Here is a 25,432-nt window from a genome sequence, read left to right on the forward strand (position 1 = left end):
AGCTGTCATTTCCTTGGGAGTAAGACACATGGGTTAGTTTTGTTTTTTATTTTATAATATTTATTTTATTTCTGTGTATGAACAATGCTTTGCTTGAATGTATGTATGTGTACCATGTATGTGACTGCACAATTCAAAAGGCTTTGGATCCCCTGGAGCTGGAGTTAGGGATGATTGTGAACCATCATGTGGTGGTAGGAACTGAACTCGGTCCTCTGTGAGAGTAATAAACGGGCTGAACTGCTGAGCTAGCTTTCCAGACATTCGAAGGACATCAGAGCCCAGGCTGGCCTGGAACTTGGGGCAGTCCTGCTGTTAGGACCGCCTTTTAAAGGGCTAGCTGGCCACACAGGTCTGTGTCTTCTCCTGGCTTAGGGGACCTGCTCTGTAAGAGCTGCTGTTGGGGCTTCTGTGTCTGTAGACTGTCTCAGTGCCATGAGTTCAGTGACCTTTCCCACAAGTGAGGATGGATGCACTGTGTCTTATGAATGGAGCCCTTTCCCGTCTGCTGCTTTTTCTGCTTTTCCTTTTTCTTTAGTTTTTCAAGTCAAGGTTCTGTCTGTTTTTAAACAGGGATTGTACAGATTACATTGCTTCCTTACAACTTCTTACGAGAATTGATACTTAAGGAGTCAAGAGAAACAGCTCCTTTGAGTTTCTCGGAATTAAAGCAATGACTCTCCCAATTAAAGCTAATAATGTTTTATGTGTGCATTCTATAACACGTTCTGAAAGTCATGGAGAAGTACTGGTGAGGGGTAGCTTGAGGAAGGAGAGGGCTCATACTCTCTCTCCTCACAAGGTGCCCATCCAGCATCCTCCTCTGAGTCTTGGCCAGTGCTCTCCGCTTAACTGATTCTCAGGCTAGCAAACATTTTCTGTAGTCGTCCCCGCCTCAAATTTAAGTAGATTTAATTGTTAACTTTTGGTTTTTTAGCAACAGGGTTTCATTATGTAGACCCAGCTGACCTTGAACTTGCAGAGATCTGCTGTTTCTGATTCCCAAGTGCATGCACCATGACACCTGGCCCTTTAATAGATTTCAATTGTTGAGGCAAAATATCTGCTTTATGTGAAGATGTCTTTGATTTTAACTGTGTTGTCTATTCAGCATGGATTTCGTTTCTTAAACCCTATGTATGATAGCTTCTAAATGACTAATTATCTTTTTTTCTCGTTAGTTAGAACCTGGCCCTTTAGATGAAATTCAGATTGCTACCATATTACGAGAAATTCTGAAAGGACTTGATTATCTACACTCAGAGAAGAAAATCCACAGAGATATTAAAGGTAGGACCTACTCTTGTTTTTATTTATTTATTTTTTTGAAACACCAAAGTGGTCAAACTCTCTGTACGTCTGTCCTGCCCACTCTGTCCGTCGGGGTCAGGTGGGCTGTTGTAAACCCCAGGGCACCTTGCTGTAATGGGCCCTCGTGCCCAATGGGGAGAGCGTGCGTGGACTCCCAAGGTGACCCTGAGTATAACTGTGCTCCTGCTTGGTCGTCTTGCAGCGGCCAATGTTCTGCTCTCTGAACATGGAGAGGTGAAGCTGGCTGACTTTGGAGTAGCTGGCCAGCTGACCGATACCCAGATAAAAAGGAACACCTTCGTGGGCACTCCCTTCTGGATGGCACCTGAGGTCATTAAGCAGTCAGCCTATGACTCAAAGGTGAGAGTCCGGACCACACCCAGATATTTGTCCCTTTGGTTTGCATATGTAGCATTCCTTTGTGGTAGCTGGTAGGCCACAGAGGTAATTTTGTGACCTTGGTTCACATCAACTTCCTTCTCCACTTCCGAAGTGCCATTGGTGACCTTGTCCTTCTGGTCTCAGTGACTGTTTGATGTGGTGGGGACCAGGAGGGCGCCGGTATGAGAGTGGGCGCAGGCGGCCTTCTGAGACTGCAGACCCTAGATAGAGATATATAGATAGCTTAGGCAGGCAGTGCCATGCACAGGAACACGAGGTGGGTGGGGCCTTGGCACAGTGGATGGGGGCGGGGCCTGGACAGAGCTCAGCTGCTCGAGAGGATCAGCGAGCCCACAGCCAATCCCACAGCAGGATGGAGCAAGTGCGATTCTTTAGTGACTGCCACCATTTGTTCTGTTTTGGGTCTCGGGTCCTTTATTTCCAGAGGCTCTCAGACCACAGGAGACTGGAGGTGTTGTGCATCAGGCTGCCTGCTATTTCCTGTGTTTCTTGCTTTTGTCCTTTAATTCTCTAAAACCTTGTGATAGCTCATTCCGTTTCCTCCTGTCAGCGGCCCATGTGCAGTAAAAATGGTCATGGCAGAGAATTGGCCTTCCTAAGCCCCAGACTTCTACGCAAAAACAAATTTAACCCAGAGACGAGCATAGGTTGGACATTGCTCTTTGTCTTTCATGTGTTTACGTCTTGTCTGTGTGGGTCTGCACGTACGGTGCTGGCGCTCTGGAAGGTGTGAGGTCCCCGAGATGGCACGGATGCTGGGACACAGCTAGGATTCTTGTGAGAACAGTATGTGCTCTTAAATGCGGAGCTATCTTTCCAGCCCCTCAAAAAAAAGATTAACTCAGTCCCCCTCCCCTTTGGAGACAGTTTTGCTCTGAGAGCCAAGCCTGACAAACTGGTCACCTACCCGCTTTGGGATTGCGAGTATGTGTTAGCATGCGAGACCCCTGCCTTTGTTTTCTTTGTTCCTTTTTTTTAATAGGACCCTTCTCCGTGTGTAGCAGATTTCCTGCCTCATTAAATGATGCTTGAAGCATAGGATAACTTGCCTTTGGGACTCTTGTAAGGTATATGACGTTAACAGCATGCCGTAACGTAGAGGTATCTCTTGCTCTGGCTTGGTGAACTGTGGTGATACCGTAGCCCGGGTAGACGCTCAGTTCTGTCTCTGCATTTGCTGCTGCTCGCTGGTCCTGTGTCTTCTGGAAAGTAGATTACCTCATGGCTACTTCTCTGAAGTCCTGCCTTGTCCTTTTCCCCGAGTTCTGTCATGTAGGAAGGTGGTGTATTGTCCTCTGTTTACTGTCAGTGTTCATGTCTGAATTTTGGTAGAAGAGAGACTAGAATAACTACTGTGGTCATTCTCGTTCAGTTGTAGTAAATTAGCTTTTCAACCTTGGCCCTTATGACTTGGGACCCAAGTCACCCATTTCTGTTCTAGCCATGGCCGCTCCCTTTCTTGTTTCCCAGAGAGCTTTCCTGGTCTTCTCGCCATGATGCGTCTCTGCAGTGGCTCCTTGGTGCAGTTCCACTCCGGTTGTTTTGGATAAGGCTGTCCTCCCCTCACCTGATTTTCACTTGAATCCCCAGGTGTGCATGCCCTAAATATAGCGGTAGACACACAGTTATGTTGGCCGGGACTTGCTGTCGGTTCTTTATTTTGGAAACTTCATTAAGTTAATGGGTTCTGAGCTGGACTAAGTAGCGCTGCTGGCGGAGTGTTTGGGAAGGCCTCTTCTGTCTTCCTGCTCCTATTTATTAGGGTGGTGATGTGGGATGCCCCTCTGTATGCTACGATCACCATTGGTTAATAAAGAAACTGTGTTGGGCTTGCGCAGGGAATGGGGGGGTGGACTAAACTAAATGCTGGGAGAAAGGAGGCGGAGTTTAGGGAGAAGCCATGTAGCCCCTGCCAGAGACAGACGCTGGAGGGAACTTTACCCAGTAAGCCACAACCACATGACAATACACAGATTAATGGAGACGGGTTAAATTCACATGTTAAGAGCCAATAAAAAGCTAGATCTAATGAGCCAAGCAGTGATTTAATTAATGCAGTTTCTGTGTGATTATTTTGGGGCTAAGCAGCCGGGAACTAACTAGTGGCCTCCTCCTACAGGGCAGATTGGGTTTAAACATGGATCTTTATTGTGGTCTTTGATTATATGCCAGATGGCTTGATACTAAATGGACGTGCCAGCTCAGTCTGTGTTTGTCAGTGGGTGCCAGGTGCAGGCAGGGGGGCTGCACAGGTTCCTGCACAGGTCTAGCTGGTGCTGGAGGGCCAGGGTCATGCTGGGTTGTTCTTGGTTAGGTTTAGGTCACCCTATGTGTGGGGGTCTGAGGAAGCAGGGCCAGCTCCTTTCTGCCTTGTCACTTCCAAAGTTCTCAGACCTCTGTGTTAAAATTATGCCAAGGGCTTATATTTCTTATCATTTAAAATGATTGTCTTTTTCAGAACCTGAGATTGAAACACCCACCATGCTTGTCTGAATATACTCTTGTTCGCTCTGGTCCTTACAGGCAGACATCTGGTCCCTCGGCATCACAGCAATAGAACTGGCCAAAGGAGAGCCCCCGCATTCCGAGCTGCACCCCATGAAGGTGTTATTTCTCATCCCAAAGAACAACCCTCCCACACTGGAAGGAAACTACAGCAAACCCCTCAAGGAGTTTGTGGAGGCCTGTTTGAATAAGGAGCCGAGCTTTGTGAGTGTACCCCTTTCTGTGGTCTCAAGCCGGGGTGAATTTGCTCTGTGGGGATTGTTTCAGTCGTTGCTGGCTGTCTCCCTGATCTCACACAACTTTGCAGATGAGATTTCTTTAAATTATGGAGACTTTGTTGTTGTTGTCATTTTACTTGTTAGGGATTTAAGTTGTAATTATTTTGTTACAAATTTTCTAGCATCTCATATCCTGTTGCCCCTGAGGGGTTTTCTCCTCAGTGTGGGGTGGGATCACGGTTTTCAGTGTTTACAGACAAAAGTCAGGATGGGAACTGGGAAGCTGCTTCAGCAAGAGCAGAGGCTGACCTGAAGATTGTCTGTGCTAGGAGACAGACAGGATACCCGTCACCCACCATCTCTGCCTCCTCTCTCTTTCCCCCCGAGTTTACTGTGGTGACAAAGCCCACGCATTAGCTGCTGGGGCTCTGCCTCATTTCCTGGAGAACTGGGACTTTTCTTTGAAAGCAGCCTGTGTACCTGTGTCCCAGGTAGCATCATATGTGGGTTTCTGTGAGCAGAGTTATCTGGAGGCAATGCTTCATTGAACCTCAAGAATATTCATGAGGGGGCCCATAAACCCTTGTCTAAAAGTGACGAGAAAATAAGTTCTACAATAGCATCATGTAGTTCCCCCAGTAGGGTACCAGTAGCATCATGTAGTTCCCCCAGTAGGGTACCAGTAGCATCATGTAGTTCCCCCAGTAGGGTACCAGTAGCATCATGTAGTTCCCCCAGTAGGGTACCAGTAACATCATGTAGTTCCCCCAGTAGGGTACCAGTAGCATCATGTAGTTCCCCCAGTAGGGTACCAGTTCTGGCAAAGGAATTCATCAGGATCTAAGGCACCATGGGGGCTGCAGGTTGAGGGCAGCAGATCAGCATGTGGTACTGGGTTGGTCAGGGCATGGCGGGTGTGGTCTTCGTGCAGTCCAGCTGTTTATATCACATGTGTGTAGTGCACAGGGTAGTACAATGGCGCTCGGGAAGAGAGACCCAAGTGTGTAGTATATTCTAACGCTGGTCCAGTACTCATTTATTCCTGGGGTACACCCTCCGCTTTGGCTTGAGAAGGCTGCGAAACTGAAAACATGGCCCTTGGTTGTGCTTGGAGTGTCACGGGCAGTTTGTGGAGGGGAGGGATTGCTGAGGCCACCGGGTTCTCAGGGATCATGGCAGAGAACATGCTGTTCTTGTTAAGAAAAAACATAGATTCCTGGAGCAGGGGGACTGTGGTGTGCCAGGCAGGCCTCTGTGTCTGCTGCCCCTTCTTGGGCCATTCTGCATGTTGAGGGAGCTTTGTGCCTGCAGGTGGGGAAGCCATGGCTAAACTGTGTGAGCTGTTCGGTTGGAGCTGTGCCATGTCTAGGTGGTTCTCTAGCTATTGGCCCAAGTCACGGAGTGGGGATAGTAGGTTCACATGTCTGCTTTTCTAAACTGGGAGTGCTGGTGACCACGAGAACCCGGTTGGGTCTCTCCTGACTCCTGCCCTAACCTGTTGTAGATGAGTCGAATCATCGACTTCATTTTAATTTGTGGTATTAGCTCAGCCCTATAGGAAGTCATGAAGAGTATGTGTTTCCCTTACTCAGCATCTGTCATGAGGTACACTGTAAACCAGGAGATGCGCGCTCTCAGGCAGTACCGTGTAAACCAGGAGATGCACGTTCTCAGGCAGTACCACATAAACCAGGAGATGCGTGCTCCCAGGCAGTACCACAGTTCTTTTGTGATGTTATGGGTAGGCACGTTCTTTCTTTGGTTGAATGGTTCTGGTAGACCGTTTTTGTCCTTGTTGGAACTCTGTCAGGTCTACCTTGTGCGGGTAGGCTCAGGAGTGGTGCAGCTCCTTTGGAATAAGCCTGCAGAGGAAGCAGACTCAGTAGAGCCCAGTGCTGTGTGGTGTCGAGGTGGAACAGAGTGGAATGAAGGAGAAACTCCATCTCGTGGTTATTTGGGCGCGTGTGTTTTCCAGAGACCCACTGCTAAGGAGCTGTTGAAGCACAAGTTCATAATCCGCAACGCGAAGAAGACGTCCTACTTGACGGAGCTCATCGACCGGTACAAGAGGTGGAAGGCAGAACAGAGCCACGACGACTCCAGCTCAGAGGACTCGGATGTGTAAGTTGTCCCTTAGCTCTCCACGCTTCTCTGCGGGGGTGTGCGTGCCTGTGTGCGGGTAGTTTAGTTCCTCATGCACGCGAGGTCGGCCCTGTGCATGGAGCTGTATCCCGGCCCTCTGGACGGATGCTGAGTTCCATGTTGTACCCATGGTCTTGTTTGGGGTTCTTTGACCCAGTGCACTGCCATGGAGTTTGAGTGACATCTGTATTAATAGGAGCTTGCACAGGACCGTGGCGAGGTTCCCGCTCTTCATTACCCCCTGCCATTAAGGTCCCGACAGACAAAGTCCTTGTGTGCAGTTCTGAAGAGAAAAGAAAGATTGCTTTGGGGACTCTCGGTGTTGCCAAGCTTTGTATGGGGCAGTTACTCACTGAGTGTGGGTTCCCCACTCAGCCCCCACATTTGTTGACTGGGGTATGAAGCGGTTGAGACCACTGACTGGGAGGTCATTGAGATGCTGTTGCTGGGACGCTAGTGTCAGCTGCAGGGTGGGCCAGGCTGCGGCGGAGGGCCTTGGAGCCAGGCTGCGGCAGGGGTCTGGCTGGGGGTGCCATCCCAGTCACCCCAGCGCATTTCAGGTACCAGGGACTTCCAGACTGACAAGCAAGTTAATGAAACTGTCTGAAAATAAAATACACAGAGTGGAGGGATTGTTGCTCAGTACCTGGCTGGCATGTTAGAGGCCCTGGGTTTCAGCCCCAGTGAAGGGTTTGGTGCGGGAGGCAGGGAGTTGTCCAGGTTTCTGCAGCACAGGGAGTGGTGTCACAGCGGTAAGGGGTCGGAAACAGTTTGAGCTGCTTATGGAGTATGTAGAAGACGCATAGCTTAAAGCATTGTCGCACCATGGAGAGCAGGCAGAAGACACAGACCTGTGTACACTTGGAGCCATGAGAACAAATGGTGTCATTCGGGGTATAGGCCTTAAGAAAGGGGCCAACCCCTGGGTCAGAGTAAAGCTGGGACATGGAAGCCAGACAGGGCAGGCAGGCCCGGTCATTGCCATAAGGACTGAGCAGGCCCTGACTGAGCAGGGAGTGGGCACCTTGTCTGGCAGTCTGTAGAGCAGTAGAGCCTTGGTGGTGGCACACAGGGCAGAAACGGGCTGTGGACTTGGGAACAGTGACAGAGATAGAGAGAGGAGGCCACTTCTCCACCATGAAGCTGTGTGGCTGCAGTGGGGCAAAAGAGGACATTTTGAGCCATGGCCAGAAAGAGGTTTTTGGAAAGAAACCAAGGTTCAAGAGAGCCTGACAGAGAAGTGGAGGAGGAGGTGGCCTCAGAATAGTGGCACTGTCTGTTAGTGCAAGGGCAATCCCAGGAGCCATGTTCCTTCCTGTCTGCCGCGCTCTGTGGCACGGCTGCCGGTGACTTGGTGTGAATGGGCTGTGTCAGTGGGCTGGGCAGTTCAGTTTGTAGCCCAGCCCACCTTGGTGAACTTGGTGGGATTTCTGTGTCAAGGGAAACAGATGGCCAGGCATCTGGAGGCAGCGACTCTGGGGACTGGATCTTCACAATCCGGGAGAAAGATCCCAAGAATCTGGAGAATGGAACTCTTCAGCCGTCAGACTTGGAAAGAAATAAGGTACGATAGTGGCTCATGCCTGCTCCTGTGCCTGCGCTCGCCAGCCAGCGGCACAGCGAGCCTGCTGCGGGATTGAGGTGTGGGCTTGGGAGTGTAGGTGCTGAGCTGTGCCCCATCTCCTCCTGACCCTCAGCCGCATGGTGGATTTGGATGTGGGGTGAAGCTCACACATAAAAGAAAGCTCTGTGAGCTCCTGCTGGACTTCAACGAACTCTGATTTTATGCTTGCATTTTAATTTTGGACCCCTAAAAATGAGTGTTGTGTTTAGAGATTTAATTTTGATGGGGTGGTTTCCAGCCCACTTAAATGTACAAGAAGCTGTGTCTTAAAGATCTTGTGGAGCACAGAGGTTCAGTTTGTCAGGCCGTGTGGACCAGTAGCCACCTCTGGGGTCCCATAGGTCTCCTGATGGGGTGGTGGGAACTGGGCCTCTTGTACAGGGACTCCATGGAGTTCCTGGCGCTAGCCCTCCAGAGTGATTTCCCGTGGGTGCCCAGCTGCACAGGTGGCCCCTTGACCATCTCACATAGTAAGCCCGAAGGGTTTCCAGGAGGAGACTGCAGAATCCTTGCCTGGTTCTGTTTCTAACAGTGCCCTCTCCTTCCCCAAGGTAAAGGACATCCCAAAGAGGCCTTTCTCTCAGTGTTTATCCACCATTATTTCCCCTCTCTTTGCTGAGGTAAGATCTCTGGCTGCCTTTCTTGGGGGTGGGGCTAAGGTTAGGAGGGAAGAAGAGGGGACCAGGGCTGTCCTTTGTAGGTGACTGCCAGTACGAATTGGGGGCAGAGGCAGGCTCAGCTTCTGTCTTGGCATCCATGCTGACCACTGGCCATGGGCCCTGCCTTCCATAAGCCAGGCCGATGAGCAGGGAAGGCTGTGTGGATTTCCTGATCTGTCAGGGGCTGTGTAGGTTTTACTGGACTCAAGCTGCTGAAATTATTCCTCAGGGACAATCTCAAATCCACCAGAATGAGGTAATATTCTGGAAGTCAGCGTCATTAGGGGTAGTAGGCCATAACTAGAGGCGAGGATTCAGTGCTTGTAGTAGTCATCGAAGCTCAGTAAACATAGCCTGTTCAACACATGAGCACAATCCACAGTGGAATGTTCCCATTGCTGCTACTCTGCCTACGTCAGGGACGATCGCACACATTAGTGATGCGGCCATTGCATCCAGCACTGTTGTGGTGAAAGGGGGCAGGGCTCTGGTTCTCCTGTCTTTCTTTGCTTCTGCTTTGAGACACAGATCAGAGGCAGGTGAGTGGCAGGGACTGTTAGCTAACACAACGCCACAATGGGCCCTGCTTCCGTGGGCCTCCCCAGTGTGGCCCCTTAGAGACAACGTAAAGAATCCCATGCTCTTAGGGCGACAGTGGTCTGGTTGTTCTCCGCATCCTCAGAGTCAAAACTGTGTTTTCAGGCGTGTTTACAGACGTGGATGAGGGAGACTGGGGACTGAGCTGCTGATGTCAGTGCTGGGAGGTCTGTAATCCTAAGCTGAGCTCAGCCTTGATGTGAGGGGCTCTTGTGCTTGTGTTTCGTGCTGTGAGCACCTCCGGGAGAAGGACTTGGAGTTGGTCTTCGTGCTGGGAGGTGTGTCTAAGCACACAGTTGTGACTCTCATGGAGCACAGGACAGTGTTGCCCAAGACCCAGGACTCAGGGTTACCACCTGACAGCGCTCTTGACCCCAGAGGCTGTGTGTCTGAGTTCTGCCCTGACCCACGGTAACCCTTAAGGAGTGAATCAGGGTTGTGTGTGGTTGGCATTGATAGCACTTTCTGGGGTAATGTGAGGGCTGCACAAGGAGATGAAACTGAGTTCACCTTCTGAATCGTGTATGGAGATGTGGTCCATCAGAATCGTATGTGGGGGGCTGTGCACGGTCAGGCTCGTGTGTGAAGAGTTGTGTAGAGTTGCTTGCCTGCATTCTGGCCTGGAGGAGTCAGGCAAGGGCCTTCTTTTGCTCTATATACACGATGTTCACAGAGACCCAAGATGGCCCCAAGTGACTCAGCAACCACAGAGCTCATGCCTGATTCCTGATCAGCCTGGCTCGGTGGTGGGGTGATGGCGTCAGGGTTGCTGCCCGGTCTGCGCACATGCGTCTCACTGCTCTTGTGTGCATTTTCAGCTGAAAGAGAAGAGCCAGGCATGCGGAGGAAACCTGGGGTCAATAGAAGAGCTGCGGGGAGCCATCTACTTGGCGGAAGAGGCCTGCCCTGGGATCTCTGACACCATGGTAGCTCAGCTCGTGCAGCGGCTGCAGAGGTAACGGGCTCTAGGCTAGAGCTGGGCTGTAGGAGAGCCTGGTGGTGCTGGCATGGCTTCTGGGACTAGACAGCTGCCACAGGCTACAGCTGGGTGTCTCCTGGATGCTTCATCCTTGTCTGTTCCTGTTGTTCCCCCCCAGACCAGGGTACAGCAAAACCTCTGGGGAAAGGCTTGTTCTGAACTGCACACAGGAAAGAGGTGACTCCGGAAATGACCCCAGAGCCTTGCCTTTATAGTTCTTACCAGAGAAAGGCACGCTGTCTTAACACACCTCTGCAGTGGTCTAGTGAGCAGAGGGGTAAAGCCCAGTCACACTGCTTTGTTCAGATACCGGCAGCTTCGGTGCAGCAGACCCCGAGCCAGGCCTGGCCTTGCCTATAGGTCTGTGCTCTGGCCTCAGCAAGCTCCCATCCCTGTTCGGTGTCTTTGGGCACGTAGCCTTCATGTTGAATAGATCTTACTGTTAGGGCTAAAATACAAAAATGACTTGCTTGGTGGCTCCCAGTCTTGAGGCCATTGAAAGAGAGAGTGGTCTTTTTAAGACTGCCCCTGGTTTGCGTCTGAAGGTAACAGCTCATCACAAAAATAAAGGAAAATACAGCTTAAAAGCAGCTGTATGCTCATCCAACAGGTCGTTGTAAGTTCTTAACTAAATTTGATAATTTCCTTTGCCAACTTATAATCATTACAAACAATTATCTAGTGAGATATTTTGCATTGTTTTCTTTGGTGTTAAAAACTTTGAAATCTGGTATGAATTTTATATGGCTACATCTTTCTCAGTCCAAAATAAGATTTCAAGTAGACACCCATGGCCTTTGTAGTAAGTGGGCCCTCCTAAGTCATCAGATGAGTGGCGGGGTTCTGATCTTGTCTCTGTAAACATGGCTGTGGCTTTCCATTTTTCTTCTTGGTGTTCCTGAAGGCCAACCAGACACAGGGTGGTGCTCCCCGGTGCCCATCATTTAGGCTTCTTCCTAGCTCGTTCCCGCATGACTTGTTTCAGACAGTCTACCCAGAGTGACTTCTGTATGAAGTGTCTTCAGTGAGAACACTGCGTCCACCACAGGAGGAGCAGCTCACCCCATAACGGGGCATCTGTAGTTGTTGATGTTTGAGTCTTAGATGTGGCTCAAGTGTGCTGCTGAGAGCATCCTGTGGGCCCGTTTGAGTATGTTCAGTGTATTATAAGGGGACTCAGGGAGTCTCCTGTGATGTGATGTCAGTTTGGAATGACATTATCTTGGCCATGGCACTTATACCATTTAGCATTTAGAAGCAAGACAACACAGACTTTATTTTTTAAACAAATGACATGGGTCCTATGGTTATAACCCAGTTATTACCATCTCTTCTGATGTTACATGCAAGGTGTTCATGCAGACACACAGACCCTTTTGGGCCATGCTTTAGAATGCTCCTAGGATGTGGCTCGCCTGGCCTGCATTTGTAAATTGCTGAGCTTACACTCAAACTAGCCTGAGCTCTCTGCCCTTGGTAGCACCAGTTTCCAGAAATAGATCCTGGGCTGGAGCAGGCTCGGCATAGCACGTTAAGTGCATTCTACAAGCAGGAGTGTAGGCCAACACCATACACCGGCTTCGCATGCTGCTGTGTGGCCAACTCCAGCATGGGATGGGGAGTTGGCCACAGAGACATAGGTGGATTCTGGCAGCTTGCTGCCCAGCCAGCCGAGCCGGAAGGGCAAGCTCTAACCAGTAGGACAGGCTGGCTGCCTGGAGGATGGTAGAGGGAGAGCCTAAGAGTGGGCCCTTGGCCCCACATACAGAGGGAGACGACCCTAGATGTCATTTGCTGACTTAGTGACTGTCCTTTTCCACAGAGGCTGAACACAGGCTTGCTTTTTATGTACTACGAGTTTTTGTGTTAGAACCAGAACTTTCTTGAATGATAGATTTGTTAACCTGCTGATTCTTGTGCTTGGTTCTTGGACATTTTGCCCTGCTGTCAGAACTGATGTTTACTGATGTCTCTCTTTGCTTTCCCTTAGATACTCCTTGAGTGGCGGAGGAACGTCAGCTCACTGAAATGCCTTTTGCATCTGGGTTTGCTCTTTCCTTTCTTCTTCATCTTCCTTCTTTTTAAAAGTCAGTAAGAGCCTTTGCTGACTCTGCGAAGAGGTGTCATGGAGGCCCACCCTCCGGTAGCTGCCAGCACCTGCCCAGGGACACAGTCCTCACCGTGCCACACCAGGTGGAGTCCTTCCGATGGGGTGGGGGGCTACTCCTTCAAGCAATTATTTTATTTTTTTATTGTTTTTAATTTTAATCATAGTGCACATATTCAAAGAAAGTATCTTTAACAAACCCTGAAATGTATATTTGGGTTGTGACAAGGCGGTTGAAGACTTGCGACCTCAGGTACCTGCTTTATGTTGCTAGCGCCTCCCCCGGGAGATGAGTTGCTCTGGTGGATCAGTGTACAGATTTGTATATAGCGTCATTTTTACAGAAAAACTTTTGGCGTGCATAAGGAATCACTGTGTACACATTGGCCAAGTGCTTCTGTAGATAATGTCTGTGGAGTAAATATTTGACAGGCCAGAACTTGAGTCTATTGCCTTGCCTTTATTACATGTAAATTTTGAATTTCGTGACCAGTGATTTGGATTTTATTTTGTATTTACAGGGTCTGTCATTAATAATAATTACCCTCCCCCCATGGAACACTCCTGATTGTACCTCAACAGATGCAGACTTCCCCCTGGGTTTCCCTATGCCCCCTTTGGTACACTTGGAAGTTTTTCTTTCTCATCAATGGTACTGTTTCTTAGTGTTGCAGTTGGAACACATCTTGTCTCACAGAGCTTTAAATTATTCTGATTTCTCCCAGATGAAGTGCTCTTGTCTAATCTGTTGAGTTGTGCCACTGTGTCTGTACCAGATGCACCGTCCTGTCCACTCCTTTCCGTGGAACCTTGTCGTAGAATCTGCACATCATCCACCCCACCTGGAAGTGTCTGAATGCTCACACAAATAAATTTTATAACTCACTCATTTTGCATACCATTCTTGAAACATGGCACCGCAGGGCAGACGGGGCACCTGCTCTACACGTTTGTGGTTGTGTAAGTGTGTATAGAGACCCCAGGGAAAAGTGCCCAGATGTCCAAAAGCCAAATGTCCAGGTTAGTGCCCTATGCAATTGTGTTGTGTGTTGGTCACTGAGGTGTGGCCAGTGCTGTGGGTTTGTGGAACTGCTGAAGCTCTTGCTGGGGACTGGAATGGTGGTTTCCGTTCTCTTCAAGGAGCTGGGTCTGCTAGGCGCCCTGCTTCTTCATGTGCTACAAAGCATTGCTTGGCAGGGTGGGAATTCTTGAGTTCCCAGAGCAGTTCTTGCTAGTCGTACTCAGACCGCTATAGTGTTTTTGCCTTGATGCTAATTCTTGTCCTCTTGTTGGAGCGCTAGGTCTCGAGGAAGATAGATAGGTTTTGGAGCAGGACCTTTGGGACATCTGCGTGGCATTGTGCCTGGTGTATGGTGGCCTCAACGTTACAGGAAGGGCAGGCCAATGCTAGAGGTGTTGGCTGTGAGACAATTGCTTAGAATAAATGGGGGTAGGGTCTAGGTTTTTAGACTATTAAATTGTGATATTCTAAAAGTAGATTTGGGTTGGATTTATAATTTCAATCAATACATTTTGGGTAGGGGAAAACTAACAATTGTTAGTTTTCGGATTTTTTTTTTTTTTTTTTTGGTTTTTTGAGACAGGGTTTCTCTGTGGCTTTGGAGCCTGTCCTGGAACTAGCTCTATAGACCAGGCTGGTCTCGAACTCACAGAGATCCGCCTGCCTTTGCCTCCCAAGTGCTGGGATTAAAGGCGTGCGCCACCATCGCCTGGCATCGGATTTTTTTGTTTTGTTTTCGAGTCTATGGGTGTTTTGCCTGTATGTATGTCTTTACATCACATGTGTGCAATGCTCTTGGAGGCCAGACGAGGATGTTGGATCCCTTGGACTAGAGTTGTGAGCTGCCACGTGGGTGCTGGGAACAGAATCCGTGTCCTCTGCAAGAGCAGCCAGTGCTCTTAACCTCTGAGCCATCGCTTTGGCCCCAGTACTGTTATTTTGTATCAAGAATGTTACCCTGAACCATGAACTTTGAGACTATTTGATGTTTTCTAGAGAACTCTGAGCTGCAGTGCCGTGTGCTTCCCTGTATGAGGCTGTTGCAGGAGTCACTCAGAGGGCCAGTCTGTTCTGCGGAGGAGCATCCTGAGGGCAGCAGACATTTCTACTGTCTGGAGCCCTGCAGTCTTACAAATGGATAGCAATATAAATCTTGATAGTGAAGCCAGTCTCTTCTTCCTTTGTAGTGCTGGGACATGAGCCCAGGGCTTTCTATGTGTTGGGTGAGGGCTTCTTTGCAATGCCTTCCACCTGTCTTTAATACGAGCCCCTGTGGTTGAGCTGCTGATGCGTGTTGTGTGACCGCAGGCAGATTCTCTGCAGTCCCTCGTGAAAGCAACACAGGATTCTTTGGGAGTTTATTGGAAACTCCGCTGGGGATGTGGGGTTTGACAGTTTGAAAGTGGATTGCCTTAGAGTCTCCTTCAGCACAGGATCGGGTGAAGTGTTCCATGGATACATTGTTTAGCTGACGGTTGTGTTTTCACCTTGTCCTTTGTTTAGAGCAGGGCCCATCTCAGATCCACCACCCGTGCCTGCCTGGCATCACAGGTTGTGGTGGGTGAGCTCAGCATCTCCAAACTGTTCACAGCTCACGGGCAGAGTTTCTGATGGTGACGAGGCCACCAGTCTGGGAGAATGAGTGCCATGTAGTTTGAGGCTTCAGGTCTGGCTCATGAGACAGATGGTCATTTGGGAGCTCAGGATGGCTAGGAACTCAGGATCCTTTTGCCTTGGCCTCCTGAGAGCTGGGATTACAGGTGTGCCCCGCCATGCCAGCTCATTGATGGCTCTGTCCCAGGGGGTAACAGCCTCTTGAGTGATCCACCAGTCAATATGGGAGATTGTGGGTTCCTGGCAACTGGGGTTTCTCCGTGGAAGAAGACCACTGTTCTGTTCCCGAGTTGCTCATCAAGGTTTCTGTTTGGTTCTCTGTGTAGTGTTTTATACTTTCCTGGGCAAAACCTGTAATTGGTTTATATGCATTATATTTCTTAAAAAACCTGGCTTCTGTGTTTCTACTATAAGATACGGCAATGAAGGTGGAAACAGTCTGGAGTTCCGAGTACCATGCTGTCATCAGAGGTCAATAAAGCTCTCAGAAGTGACTGCTGTGTTTGTGTTTTGGGGCCATCAGACTCTTGAGCTTCTCTGGAGCTCTATGGAGGCCAGAAATGCCAGCCACACAGTCTGGAATCACACTGAAGAAGTCATCTTGTCTCCAGCCCTCCAGGAATTTGGTAACTCGGGGAGCCTGTTCCCAGCACTGCTGGTGCCTGGTGACGGGGCCAGGAGGACTCACCGCAAAGTCTGCATGGCCATGACCTCTAACCTCCCCCTTCTCACTTGGGTGTGTTTTCACCAATGTGCCAGAATGTTGTATTGCCTCAGTACCGTGGGTATCCTGTCCCCTTTCCCACCCACCAGTTCCCCCCTTCTTCCCACCACACAAAGACAAGACAGAGCTGTTGGTTTTGCCTTCAGACTTTCGTGTGCTGGATTGTGGCATGAGGTATTTTTATTCCCTTTTGTTAGTACTTAGAACCATCTGGTACATTGTAAGGCAAATGATTAACACATCTCACTCCTCATCCATCGTGAGTCATGGACACTAGCCACAGCCCCTTGACTTTGGGGGGGTCTGCTTCTGGGATGCAGGGCACCAGGTGAGGACTGTGCTGATCTGGCCAGCTTGCACTGTAGAAGGCTCTGCATGAAGGGAATGGCAGCCACCCAGTCACCCTAGGGAACAGGCAAAGTTTTCCACTGGGAGGCTTAGGTAGTGTTTGGCAGCCAGGTCCCCAGAGGAGTCTGTACAGGACGTGGGCTGTCCTCCTGTCCGTACCCCATGCCCAGAAGGAATGAGTATAGAAGGAAAGACTTGAAGACAGGCACCGTAAGAGACTACTAGAGAGTGTGCAGGTTCAACCCATGGCATCAGGAGGAACTGGGTCCAGTCACCAGGGCTGGGACTAAGTACCATGACCATACAATGCTTCTCCGGGAAGCTCACTCAACGCCCCATAACGTAACAGCACAAATGGCCCCGGTCAACAACATACAGCTTCTCATGCTTGTGAAACAGACAGGAAAACATCACAGCCTAAGAGCCCCCACTGTACACACCACGCACGGACAGTGACGCCCAGGTATTGCACTGGAAATCCACTTCTCTTAACAGAAAACAACCCCACTACAGTTTGTAAATAGGAATCACAAACAATTTGGTCAGCTTCCACCAAGAAAATGGGTCTGGTAACCAGGTTTCCCTGGAGCCAGACCCCTCGGTGGAATGGAGTGCACCACCATTGCTTATTAGTCGAGGAAAGTGAGTCCTACCAGCGTCCTATTATTATAAAAGTAGAAAGACTGGAAAAGAAATGAAATCCGAAAATGATCTCATTTGCTTAAAGACTGCGCCATGTGTTATAGACACTGGAAAAATCCATTCTGGAAAATAGCAGTCCGCAGGTGAAAGACAACGCGACCCTTCCCTAGGAAAAGAAAGCGCACTGTGTCTCAGGTGAACGGATGCGTGGGCCCTGCCCTGGGGTGCACCTGCAGAGCAAAGATGGTCATTTGGCACTCTTGATGACAATATCAATACTGGCACAAGCTAAAGCGCCCCACGAGAATGGCAAGACAAGCCCTCCCATCCCTAGGCCTGGAGGGGAAAGACAGCTGCAGGAGAGATTAGTACTGGAGAAGACAGGTGTGGAGAGAGGCCTGTGGAGGGAGGTGGGCGGGAGCCACTGCGCATCTTCAGTGTGTTCAGACCGGTGTGGATTTCGCTAGGCTTCCTTATATCTCCCAAGAGAGCAGCCGTGGCTGGAACAGCCAGTGTGTCCAGCCATCAGTACAGGTGAGATTCTTTGTGACTCAGGATGTGGGCCCGGGAGGCTGAGCTGGTAGCACTTCGTATGACTTCCATCCACCTAAACAACAGAGGGGACATTTTACCTTGGGCATCTTTATATGCTATGTCGGTTTATGATAATGTTTGAGAACCATAGCACACTCTACATGAGGCAATTCCAAGGGCCATGTAGGGCTGCGGTCCATGTGAGAGGACCGTCGTTTGGGACACACCAAGTCTGGCACTGTTAGTTGTCAACAGTTGGGGGTGTTACTGGCACCAGCTCCCAGGGTTTGGAGATATATATGCTCAGAATAATCTATCCCCAGTGACTCGGTGTTCAGCATGTCTTGGGTGTGTGTATATATATAGATATATATAGAGGAGGTCACTGCTCTTAGGATTCAGCATGGTAAGGCTACACGCCTTACATTTGGTGATGCAGACTGAGAATTGCTGCCTTCTGAGCCCATCTGCAAGCATTCCTAGGGTCTCCTGCTGGATTGAGAAATGCTTTGGGCCAGGGAAGAAACAAGCAGCAAGGCCAGAAGAGAACTTGCTCCCAAGGTGGGGAGCTGGCACGCTGGGGCCCCTGGTGGTGCTAGGGGATGCACTGCCAAGAGTTCACATCCAGTCATCTGGCCACCTGTTTCCCTGCTGACTTCCTGGCTATAAGACGACCATGGCACTAGGTCCACGGGGACTGCGTGTGCACCAGCTTCCTGGCAGTGTTGGCACGTGCTCACCATGTGTGGTAAGGATGGAAGTCACCAAGGAGTTGGGATGCCACACTGTGTAGGCAGGCCTACAGAACACACACTAACTTCCCTCGAGAAAAGCCCCGATGTCGGGAAGGGGATCACTGCCCTGAGCATACACAGGAGGGGGCACCTACCTCTCGAACGTGTATTCGCTTTCAGCCCTGAAGTAGTACACGTGGGACTTGAAGTGCAGCTTAAACACATAGTCCTTGTGAATGTTCTCAGATTCTGAGGGGATGGTTAGTGAGTAGCCCAGCAGAGGCAGGCTGGCGAGGGGGTGATTGTCCTGCAAATGGAGAGGTAGCTTTGAGGAAGTGGGCAATAGTTAATCAAGGGCTAATCTTGAAAGCCAACTTGGCCGGTGTGCCATGGTCCCACTAGTGAGTCTGTAAAGAACACGGTTTCCCTCTAGGAGAAGACATGCTCTGTCTCTTCCCTTAAGAGCCAGACACCTGGCTAGGAGGCCCCCCAGGAGGTATGTTCACCTCAAGACAATGTCTCCCCATAGTGCCAGTGCCTGGAGTCACCATGAGGTCTGCCTTCCTGAGTCCTCTCTCAGAGAAGCAGCATCAGCCCTTTGGGTGTTGGCTAGAGCCTAATAGACTTTTAAATTCCCTTCCAGTACTTTGGGCTCCCTTGCTCTTTGGAAAAATGCCCTGGCCCTCCCAGCTGGTGGCTGGCCCGCCCCAGGCCCGGGTATTGTCCTTTTCCTCGAGTTCCCACACTCGGGTCTGTTCTTCGTCCCTGAACATCTGTTTGTGTCTACTGTTAAATTTAAGAACACCAAGAGGGGCCCCGAGTCTTGTGTTTAACACCCCCCCCCTTCTGAGCAGCAGCTGTAAGAGAGCGTAGAGGCCATCTGAACAGACGGGCAGTGTCCCTGTCTTAGAGCCGAAGATCTCACCGGAACCCGCACTGCCCGACATCCGCGTGTGCTTCATGGAGGCACTGCGCTCTGCTGGAGCAGGCAGACCCCAGGTCAGGACCAGCTGCCCCGTGGGCACTCACTTGGTGTGATTTGTAGAAGAACAGGCAGAAGTTGGTGAACACGACCCACAGCTTCTGCCATCCATTGCTGTTCTTGAACTTCCTCAGCAAGTTCCCAGACAGCTGGTTCTGGAAGACAAGGGGGGGGGCCTTGGGAACACACCATCCTGGCCACCCACTGCATCTCAGGAGACCCAGCACCAAGAGCAGGTTTCTCACAGCAAGGAATCTTTAACTGTAGTCACCCTTAAATATGACTTCTTTAGGGAGTAGGGGTGGCAGGTATTGTGGCCCTAGCAAAGTGATTCAGGGGCACCATGCAACAATAGACTGTCAGGAATGGCTGGGATGCTGGTCTTTTCCCTGGGAGACCAAGGATTGAAGGAGGCCCTCCTGAGTGGCTCTTTGCTGCCACCTAGTGGGAATGACCAGAAGCCACACCAAGTCCCTGGTTTCCTTGAATCCTGTAGGTTCCTGTAACAATTCTACAGGGCAAGGACACAGGCTCCCCTGACAGGACAACCTTTCCTCCCTCTGTCAAGGTGCCACGAGCAGAGGGCAGTGAAGCAAGTTGGGAGGGCAATGGTAGTGAAGGCTAATTAGTACAGCCCACAGTGCACAGGAGAGCTAGGGCCTTGGGTCCCAGCTGGGTCCCCTTGAAAACGTCTTTAGGACACAGCTGCCGTAGGAAACTCAGTGAAGGCCACTTGCAGAAATAACAATCCCAAGACTAAGAGCTTAAAGCACATCTCCAAACTGCTGTTGTCCTTGGCTCACGTTATATGACCCAGGCAAGTCAGGCGTTAGAAGTTCCCCCATGTGGGGCCAGAGTCAGGGCACCCCCATGACTAGAAGGGGCTAGAGCCTCGTGCTGGCAGGTGGCGTTGGCAACACGATGGGACAGCTTTGCCAGATTTGGAAAGGTCTAGAAGTAATCCAGAGGGAAGGCTCACTTTCAAAGCAACTATTTAGGCATGAGTCACAGAGCCCATGCAGAGGGCCTGTCTTGGGACGTGTCCTGTGAGCTGTAACCTGGCCCTTCTAGAACCATGTCTGCTTCAGACATGGCTATCCCCTGGTGTACCCCGTTTCCCAGGGACCCGCAGGTCACAGCTGCTGGGGTATCTGAGGCTGTTGGTTGGCTGTGGGCTACACTGCTGTACCTGAGCACACTTCCCCGTTCTGAGTCCACGAAACAAAGGGAAACATGGAGAACGAAGGAGCCTGGCGAGGCTCACCAGTAGCGGGAAGAGCCACACGGTATCTACAAAGGAGCGCACCTACTCCGTCCCAGTGGTGGAGACGGCTATGGCCGGCTCACAAGGGATGACTCCGTACCTCCACCGCGATGCTGAAGTCCACCATGGAGACGCTGGTGTTGCGGTGCCAGCACACGTGCACCATCGTGTTGCCACGGTGAGGAGCCTGGCGCTCCAGTGAGGTCCGTGAGGCGCTCAGATCATCCTCGGACTCCTGGTCAGCCGCTGTGGCCTCATCTGGGGACTCTGCAGGAAGTCGTGAAAGGTGATGCAGATACCATCCCCTCCCCTCTGATACAAGCTTGCCATCGTCCTCACACCCCGGATTGCCGGAGAAGGCGGGGTGGGGGCTCCCAGTACGGCCCAGATTCTAATGAAGCATCCTCCCAGTATCCTCTGCGGTGGCTGGGAATCCTTCCTGTCCGTGGACCACTGGTCCTGTAGCCCACTCCCCTCCATAAATACCGGCTGATACATGGCACCCCCGGCTTGGAAGAGATGGCGTACCCACTCTCACAGCCACTTGAACGCTGATCCCAAGGGCACGGACAGGAGGCCTACTGCTCAGAGGTTCTGCCTAGTGTGCCCTGTCTCCTGGGAAGCGGAGCCCCACCTCTCCCCATGTGGGCAGTCCTTGTCGTCTTGGGCACATCCCCACCACTTACTGTTGTCAGGGGGACTGCTAGCCAGGAGCTCAGGGGTGGGCCCACTGCTTTTCTCTGCCAGGGCAATGGCCATCTGGATGTCCTCCGTCCACTTTTCCATCTCCGACCGGGAACTGCGGACAGAGATGGCGTCAGCTTTTCAGACTGCGGAAGGTCAGAGGCAAACAGTACAGGTTGGGTTCAGGAGTTACCTGGCGGCCACGATGATGGACTGCCGCTGGCCGCGGAGGGTCAGGCAGTGGGGCACGCCCCACTCCTCTTCGCTCTCCTCGATCTGTGGAAGAGTCCGATAAGTCACTGGTGAGCAGCCAGCCAGGCACCTGCTGCATCTGTGGACACCAGACTGGCTACCAGGCAAGGCAGAGCTCAGAGCGGCCTCGGGAGCCACAGGAGACCTTCCCACAGTCAGGGAAGGTCTCAGAAAGGCTAAGGGACATTCTGCACTAACTCCTGGCAGCTCACGCAATTCCTCTCCACCTTCTGAGAAGGTTGGCATAGCCAGGCACATACACAGAGGCAGGTGCCCACCAGGATGTGTGGGGTCTCCTCGGTGAGGAAAAGTTGGTTTTGCCTTCACTGAAGGGGCGACTAGGGTTAGCCATGAGGCACAGGCAAATTCGTACCGTAGGGCTCAAGTTAACTTGCCCTGGAGTCTAGAAAGACCGTCCTGTAGCCCATGTGTGCAGAAGAGGTAGTGTTTCTAGGGCCCTCCTTGACAGTGAACACAGAAGTACCTGCTCTTCACGAGGAGGGCATGCAGGGCTGGACACTTACCGTCATCCCGTACAGCGGAAGCTGCCCATGGACTTTAAACTGATTGGATGCTGTTAGCCCCCGGCTGGTGTACAGCAGGACATCGTTGAACTAGAGGGACAAGCAGAAGTGTGTGGGGAATGGGTCCCTCTTACCTCTCAGTCCTCCCCAGCCGCGGGACCTTCCTTGCCCACTGGCGACATGATTCTGGGACTGTTGAGGACGCACGGCTCGCCCCACTCACCAGAAAGAACATTCGTTGCTGGAGCCCCTTCCCGGAGAGCTTGCTGAGGCTGCCCAGGCGGATGAACTCCTGTGGGGCACACAGAGCCTCAGTTTACCCAGAGTGTGAGAGGCTGAGCTGGTGCCTGGATTCTGGCCTCCGAACCCTGAACCCTGACCCATGATAACATGAGGCACTAAGTGGGCAAGAGAGTGAGTTCTGATCGGGCAACACCGAGACAGCACTGGTTACGAGTGGTGGATTTTATGTGCGTTTTACTTCGATCTTAAGCTGTTTTTCAGCTGGACACTAGTGCATGGCTGTAATTCCAGATACTTCAGAGGCTGAGGTAGGAGAATCAGTTAAGCTCACGAGTTGGGGGCCAGCCTGGAAGACTCCCATCTTAGGCCAGCATGGTTGCACCTCAATTCCAGCATTTGGGAGGCAGAGGCAAATTCAACAACTCTGAGTTGAAGACCAGCGTAGTCTATGTAGCTGCACAGTCTCTAAGGGCTTCTCAGTCAACTGTGAACAGTTTAGGGCAGCAGCTTGACGAGCCAATGACCGCACTTGTAAGGGCGCTGAAGTTGGTGGGGCCATGCCGACTCCACCCTTACACGTAAATGAGTTCCCTCTGCTGAGCCAGTGGCACATGTCTGGCACACACCATGTGTCCCTGTTAGCGCCATACAGGAGCCTGAAGTTCTGTGCTATTCCCATGTCCAGACACATGAGCAAAATGCTTGCCCAAGAGCACCTTAGTGGCTCTGTCACCCATGACAAAGCCTTGTGACGCTAGGCTGTATGGTTACCATTCCAGGCTCACTCAGAGCATGGCTGTTACTGCCGTGGGGGCGGGCTGGGCTCAGAGCATGGCTGCTGAGACCTCCAAGCAAGTAGGAGAATCATACTTTAATGGGCAGGCAGGCCCAGAGCATCTGGGGTCTGTCCCTTAGTGAGCAGACTGCCAATCTCAAGAAGAACCCTATTCCTCAGTAAAACAGAGCTGTGTGCCACACAGGGAAAGCCCACCTGACAGGATCTAACCTAACTCCTGAAGCCACACAGGAGACTGTGATCCAGTGCTCGCTTCACAGTGAGCAACTTTATAGACGGTCTCTGCACCGGGCAGCATAGTATGGTATGTATTTTATAATGTTCAGACAATATAAATGATACCAAGTCCACTGGGCTGCCCCTACATACTCCATAAAGACTGCAGATAAGGCTGGTGTGTGCTTGGCCCCGGTAGAACAAGAGCGGGGACCATGTAACTCACGGTCTCTCAACTTGCTTCCCAGACACTTTCTTGGCGAGGTTTGCTGACAGAAATACCTAAGGCGTCTCCCATGGGTCACATGGATTAAAAGCCGCCTGGGCAGGGGCTAGGGGACTCTCTGGGTACAGTGTCTGCTGTGCATGCTGGGGGACCTGAGCGTGGACCATAGAATCCATGTAAGCAGGCAGGCGCGGTGAGGTGCACCTGTGATTCCAGTGCTGGAGGGGTGGAGACGGGGGGGGGGGGGGGGGGGGGTGGAGTGGGGGTAAGGCATCCCTAGGACGCGATGGCCGCCGAACCTAGCCTACCCTGTAAGGCCCAGGCTAGTAAAAGGTGTCTCAAAAACACAAAAATAGCCAAGGGGAGCCACACTGGAGAAAGCTCTTTAGCGATGAACTCTGGCTTACATACACACACACACACACTTGCGTGCGCACTTGCCCTGACAGAGCTGAGTGTGACAGACCATACCCTAGTACTCAGGACCAAGAGTTTGAGAGCAGCCTGGGCTAGATTAATATTCCCGTCAAAAATAAAAAAAGGCAACTAGCAAACTCATTTGCAGGAGACCAACAGGACATGGCTAGATAAGCCGAAAGGCCCAGCTGTCCGGAGCTCTGTCTGCAGCAGATCAGGAAGACAGCCAGTCATCCCACAGAGAAATCAGGTGAGACAACTAACGGCTGAGTGATCGCGTTCCCCGCTTCCTACCTTTCTGTAGGCGCTGGGCTGGAAGGAAAGTCTGAGCAACATTAGCTGTATGAAGCCCATGTGCCCGCTTCTGACACAGGGACAGCAGGGCAAGGTGGTAACAGCAAGGACGAGCGGGACTTGCCCAGAATCATTTACCCCACGTAGCTCGGACCAAGACGTGTGTCACCTGTCTCTGGCATTTTCTCGCCATATGCCAGTGAGAAATTTCCGTTTTCACTTACATAAATTTAAAAATCACAAAAGCTTTCTTAAACCCTCTTTACAATGTGTGTGTGGGCAGGGGAGGACAGGGATGTAAATAAACACACTGACCAATCAGGAGGCCGGAGCTGAGGAGCCCGGAGCGCCCCGAAGGCTACACTAGAACACACATGGCATTCCCCCTCCCCTCCCCTCTCCCCTGCTCCCTCAGGGGCTGGAGGAGACTGAGGCCCCTCTGACATTACTCCAACACCTTGAGCTTACCCTTCCTGGGATCACAAGATTGTCGATGCCAATCAAATCTTTCTTGAGCTCGTGCAGCTTCTGGAAGTTCTCCATCTTGATCATTGTCCCGTGCAATTGTGCCACCATCTCTGTGATCTCTGCCAGCGCAGCTGAGGGAGGGAGACAGGCTGCAGGTTAGCCCAGGCAGGACCTGCGGCCCCGTGCTCCAGGATGGCCTTGTCACGGGATGCTTTGTCTCAGCAGGTGTGACAAATTCCAGGCCTGTTCCATCCTCAGCCATGACTTCCCAGTTTGGTCCAACAGACATTTACTGGGAATCTAGTGGTCAGCAGGATAGGAAGAGGCTGTGGTTACAATGATGGTGTCATGGCCCCATGGTGCTCACGCACAGAGGGGCAGTCTATCGTCATGGGATTCTGCATCCCAGTCCCTCAGCAAGGCCACCTATGTCTCAAGTCAGGTAGCACTTTAGTCCACTTAACTGCCAAGGGTAGCACAGTCTTCTCCCCTTGTGGCGACACCCTCAAAGCTGGGAGGGCCATCTCACGTTGGCACAGCTGACTGGTAATACCGGTGCCACGAGACGAGGAGGAAGAGAGAGCAAGAGCAGCCCAACACAGGGTGAGGCAGAGGTTAAGGCTCTCAGAGAAAGATTTGATCAGAAGGGTTAATGAAGGGGAGACATGGACCCAGGAGGCTGGAATCACACACTGAGGGTCACAGGCAACAGCAGTTGATCCTTTCAAAGCCTGGGACGCAGGGCAGCACCGTGCCTGGAGCATCTCCTCCTTCCACAGATTAACAACGCCTAGCTTTACTTTGTCAAGTGTAGAGCCAGGAATGCAGTGCACACGTAATCCCAGCCTTAGGGAAGTAGAGACTGTACTTCTGTGGATGTGAGTTCTAAGCCAGCCTGGCTTTCA

General features: G+C 51.2%; 2 protein-coding genes across 3 annotated transcripts in view; one reads left to right on the top strand and one right to left on the bottom strand.

Moving 5' to 3' along the window:
• Stk24 (serine/threonine kinase 24) overlaps positions 1-25,432 on the top strand; it is a 266,096-nt gene that overhangs the window by 71,603 nt on the left and 169,061 nt on the right. The window contains exons 4-11 of one of the 2 annotated variants that reach the window (XR_009058110.1): positions 1,182-1,290; positions 1,514-1,671; positions 4,237-4,422; positions 6,412-6,557; positions 8,019-8,142; positions 8,754-8,822; positions 10,277-10,413; positions 12,428-15,011. Coding sequence is in view for 1 of the 2 variants with exons in the window: in XM_057785937.1 (XP_057641920.1) it covers positions 1,182-1,290; positions 1,514-1,671; positions 4,237-4,422; positions 6,412-6,557; positions 8,019-8,142; positions 8,754-8,822; positions 10,277-10,413; positions 12,428-12,464 (966 nt within the window). In the remaining variant the exon portion in view is untranslated. Of the gene's footprint in view, positions 1-1,181; positions 1,291-1,513; positions 1,672-4,236; positions 4,423-6,411; positions 6,558-8,018; positions 8,143-8,753; positions 8,823-10,276; positions 10,414-12,427; positions 15,686-25,432 lie in introns of those variants that run through there. The other variant, XM_057785937.1, reaches the window with a different exon arrangement.
• Farp1 (FERM, ARH/RhoGEF and pleckstrin domain protein 1) overlaps positions 16,043-25,432 on the bottom strand; it is a 216,773-nt gene continuing 207,383 nt past the window's right edge. Inside the window, exons 19-27 of the mRNA XM_057785936.1 lie at positions 24,528-24,658; positions 22,091-22,159; positions 21,868-21,957; positions 21,285-21,367; positions 21,094-21,206; positions 20,508-20,674; positions 19,191-19,298; positions 18,317-18,468; positions 16,043-17,500 (exon numbers count right to left, since the gene is read on the bottom strand). Of these exons, the coding sequence (XP_057641919.1) occupies positions 17,419-17,500; positions 18,317-18,468; positions 19,191-19,298; positions 20,508-20,674; positions 21,094-21,206; positions 21,285-21,367; positions 21,868-21,957; positions 22,091-22,159; positions 24,528-24,658 (995 nt within the window). The 3' untranslated portion in view covers positions 16,043-17,418. The remainder of the gene's footprint in view (positions 17,501-18,316; positions 18,469-19,190; positions 19,299-20,507; positions 20,675-21,093; positions 21,207-21,284; positions 21,368-21,867; positions 21,958-22,090; positions 22,160-24,527; positions 24,659-25,432) is intronic.

This window comes from Chionomys nivalis, chromosome 12 (genome assembly GCF_950005125.1).
Source record: "Chionomys nivalis chromosome 12, mChiNiv1.1, whole genome shotgun sequence".
NCBI classification, from domain to species: Eukaryota; Metazoa; Chordata; class Mammalia; order Rodentia; family Cricetidae; genus Chionomys; species Chionomys nivalis.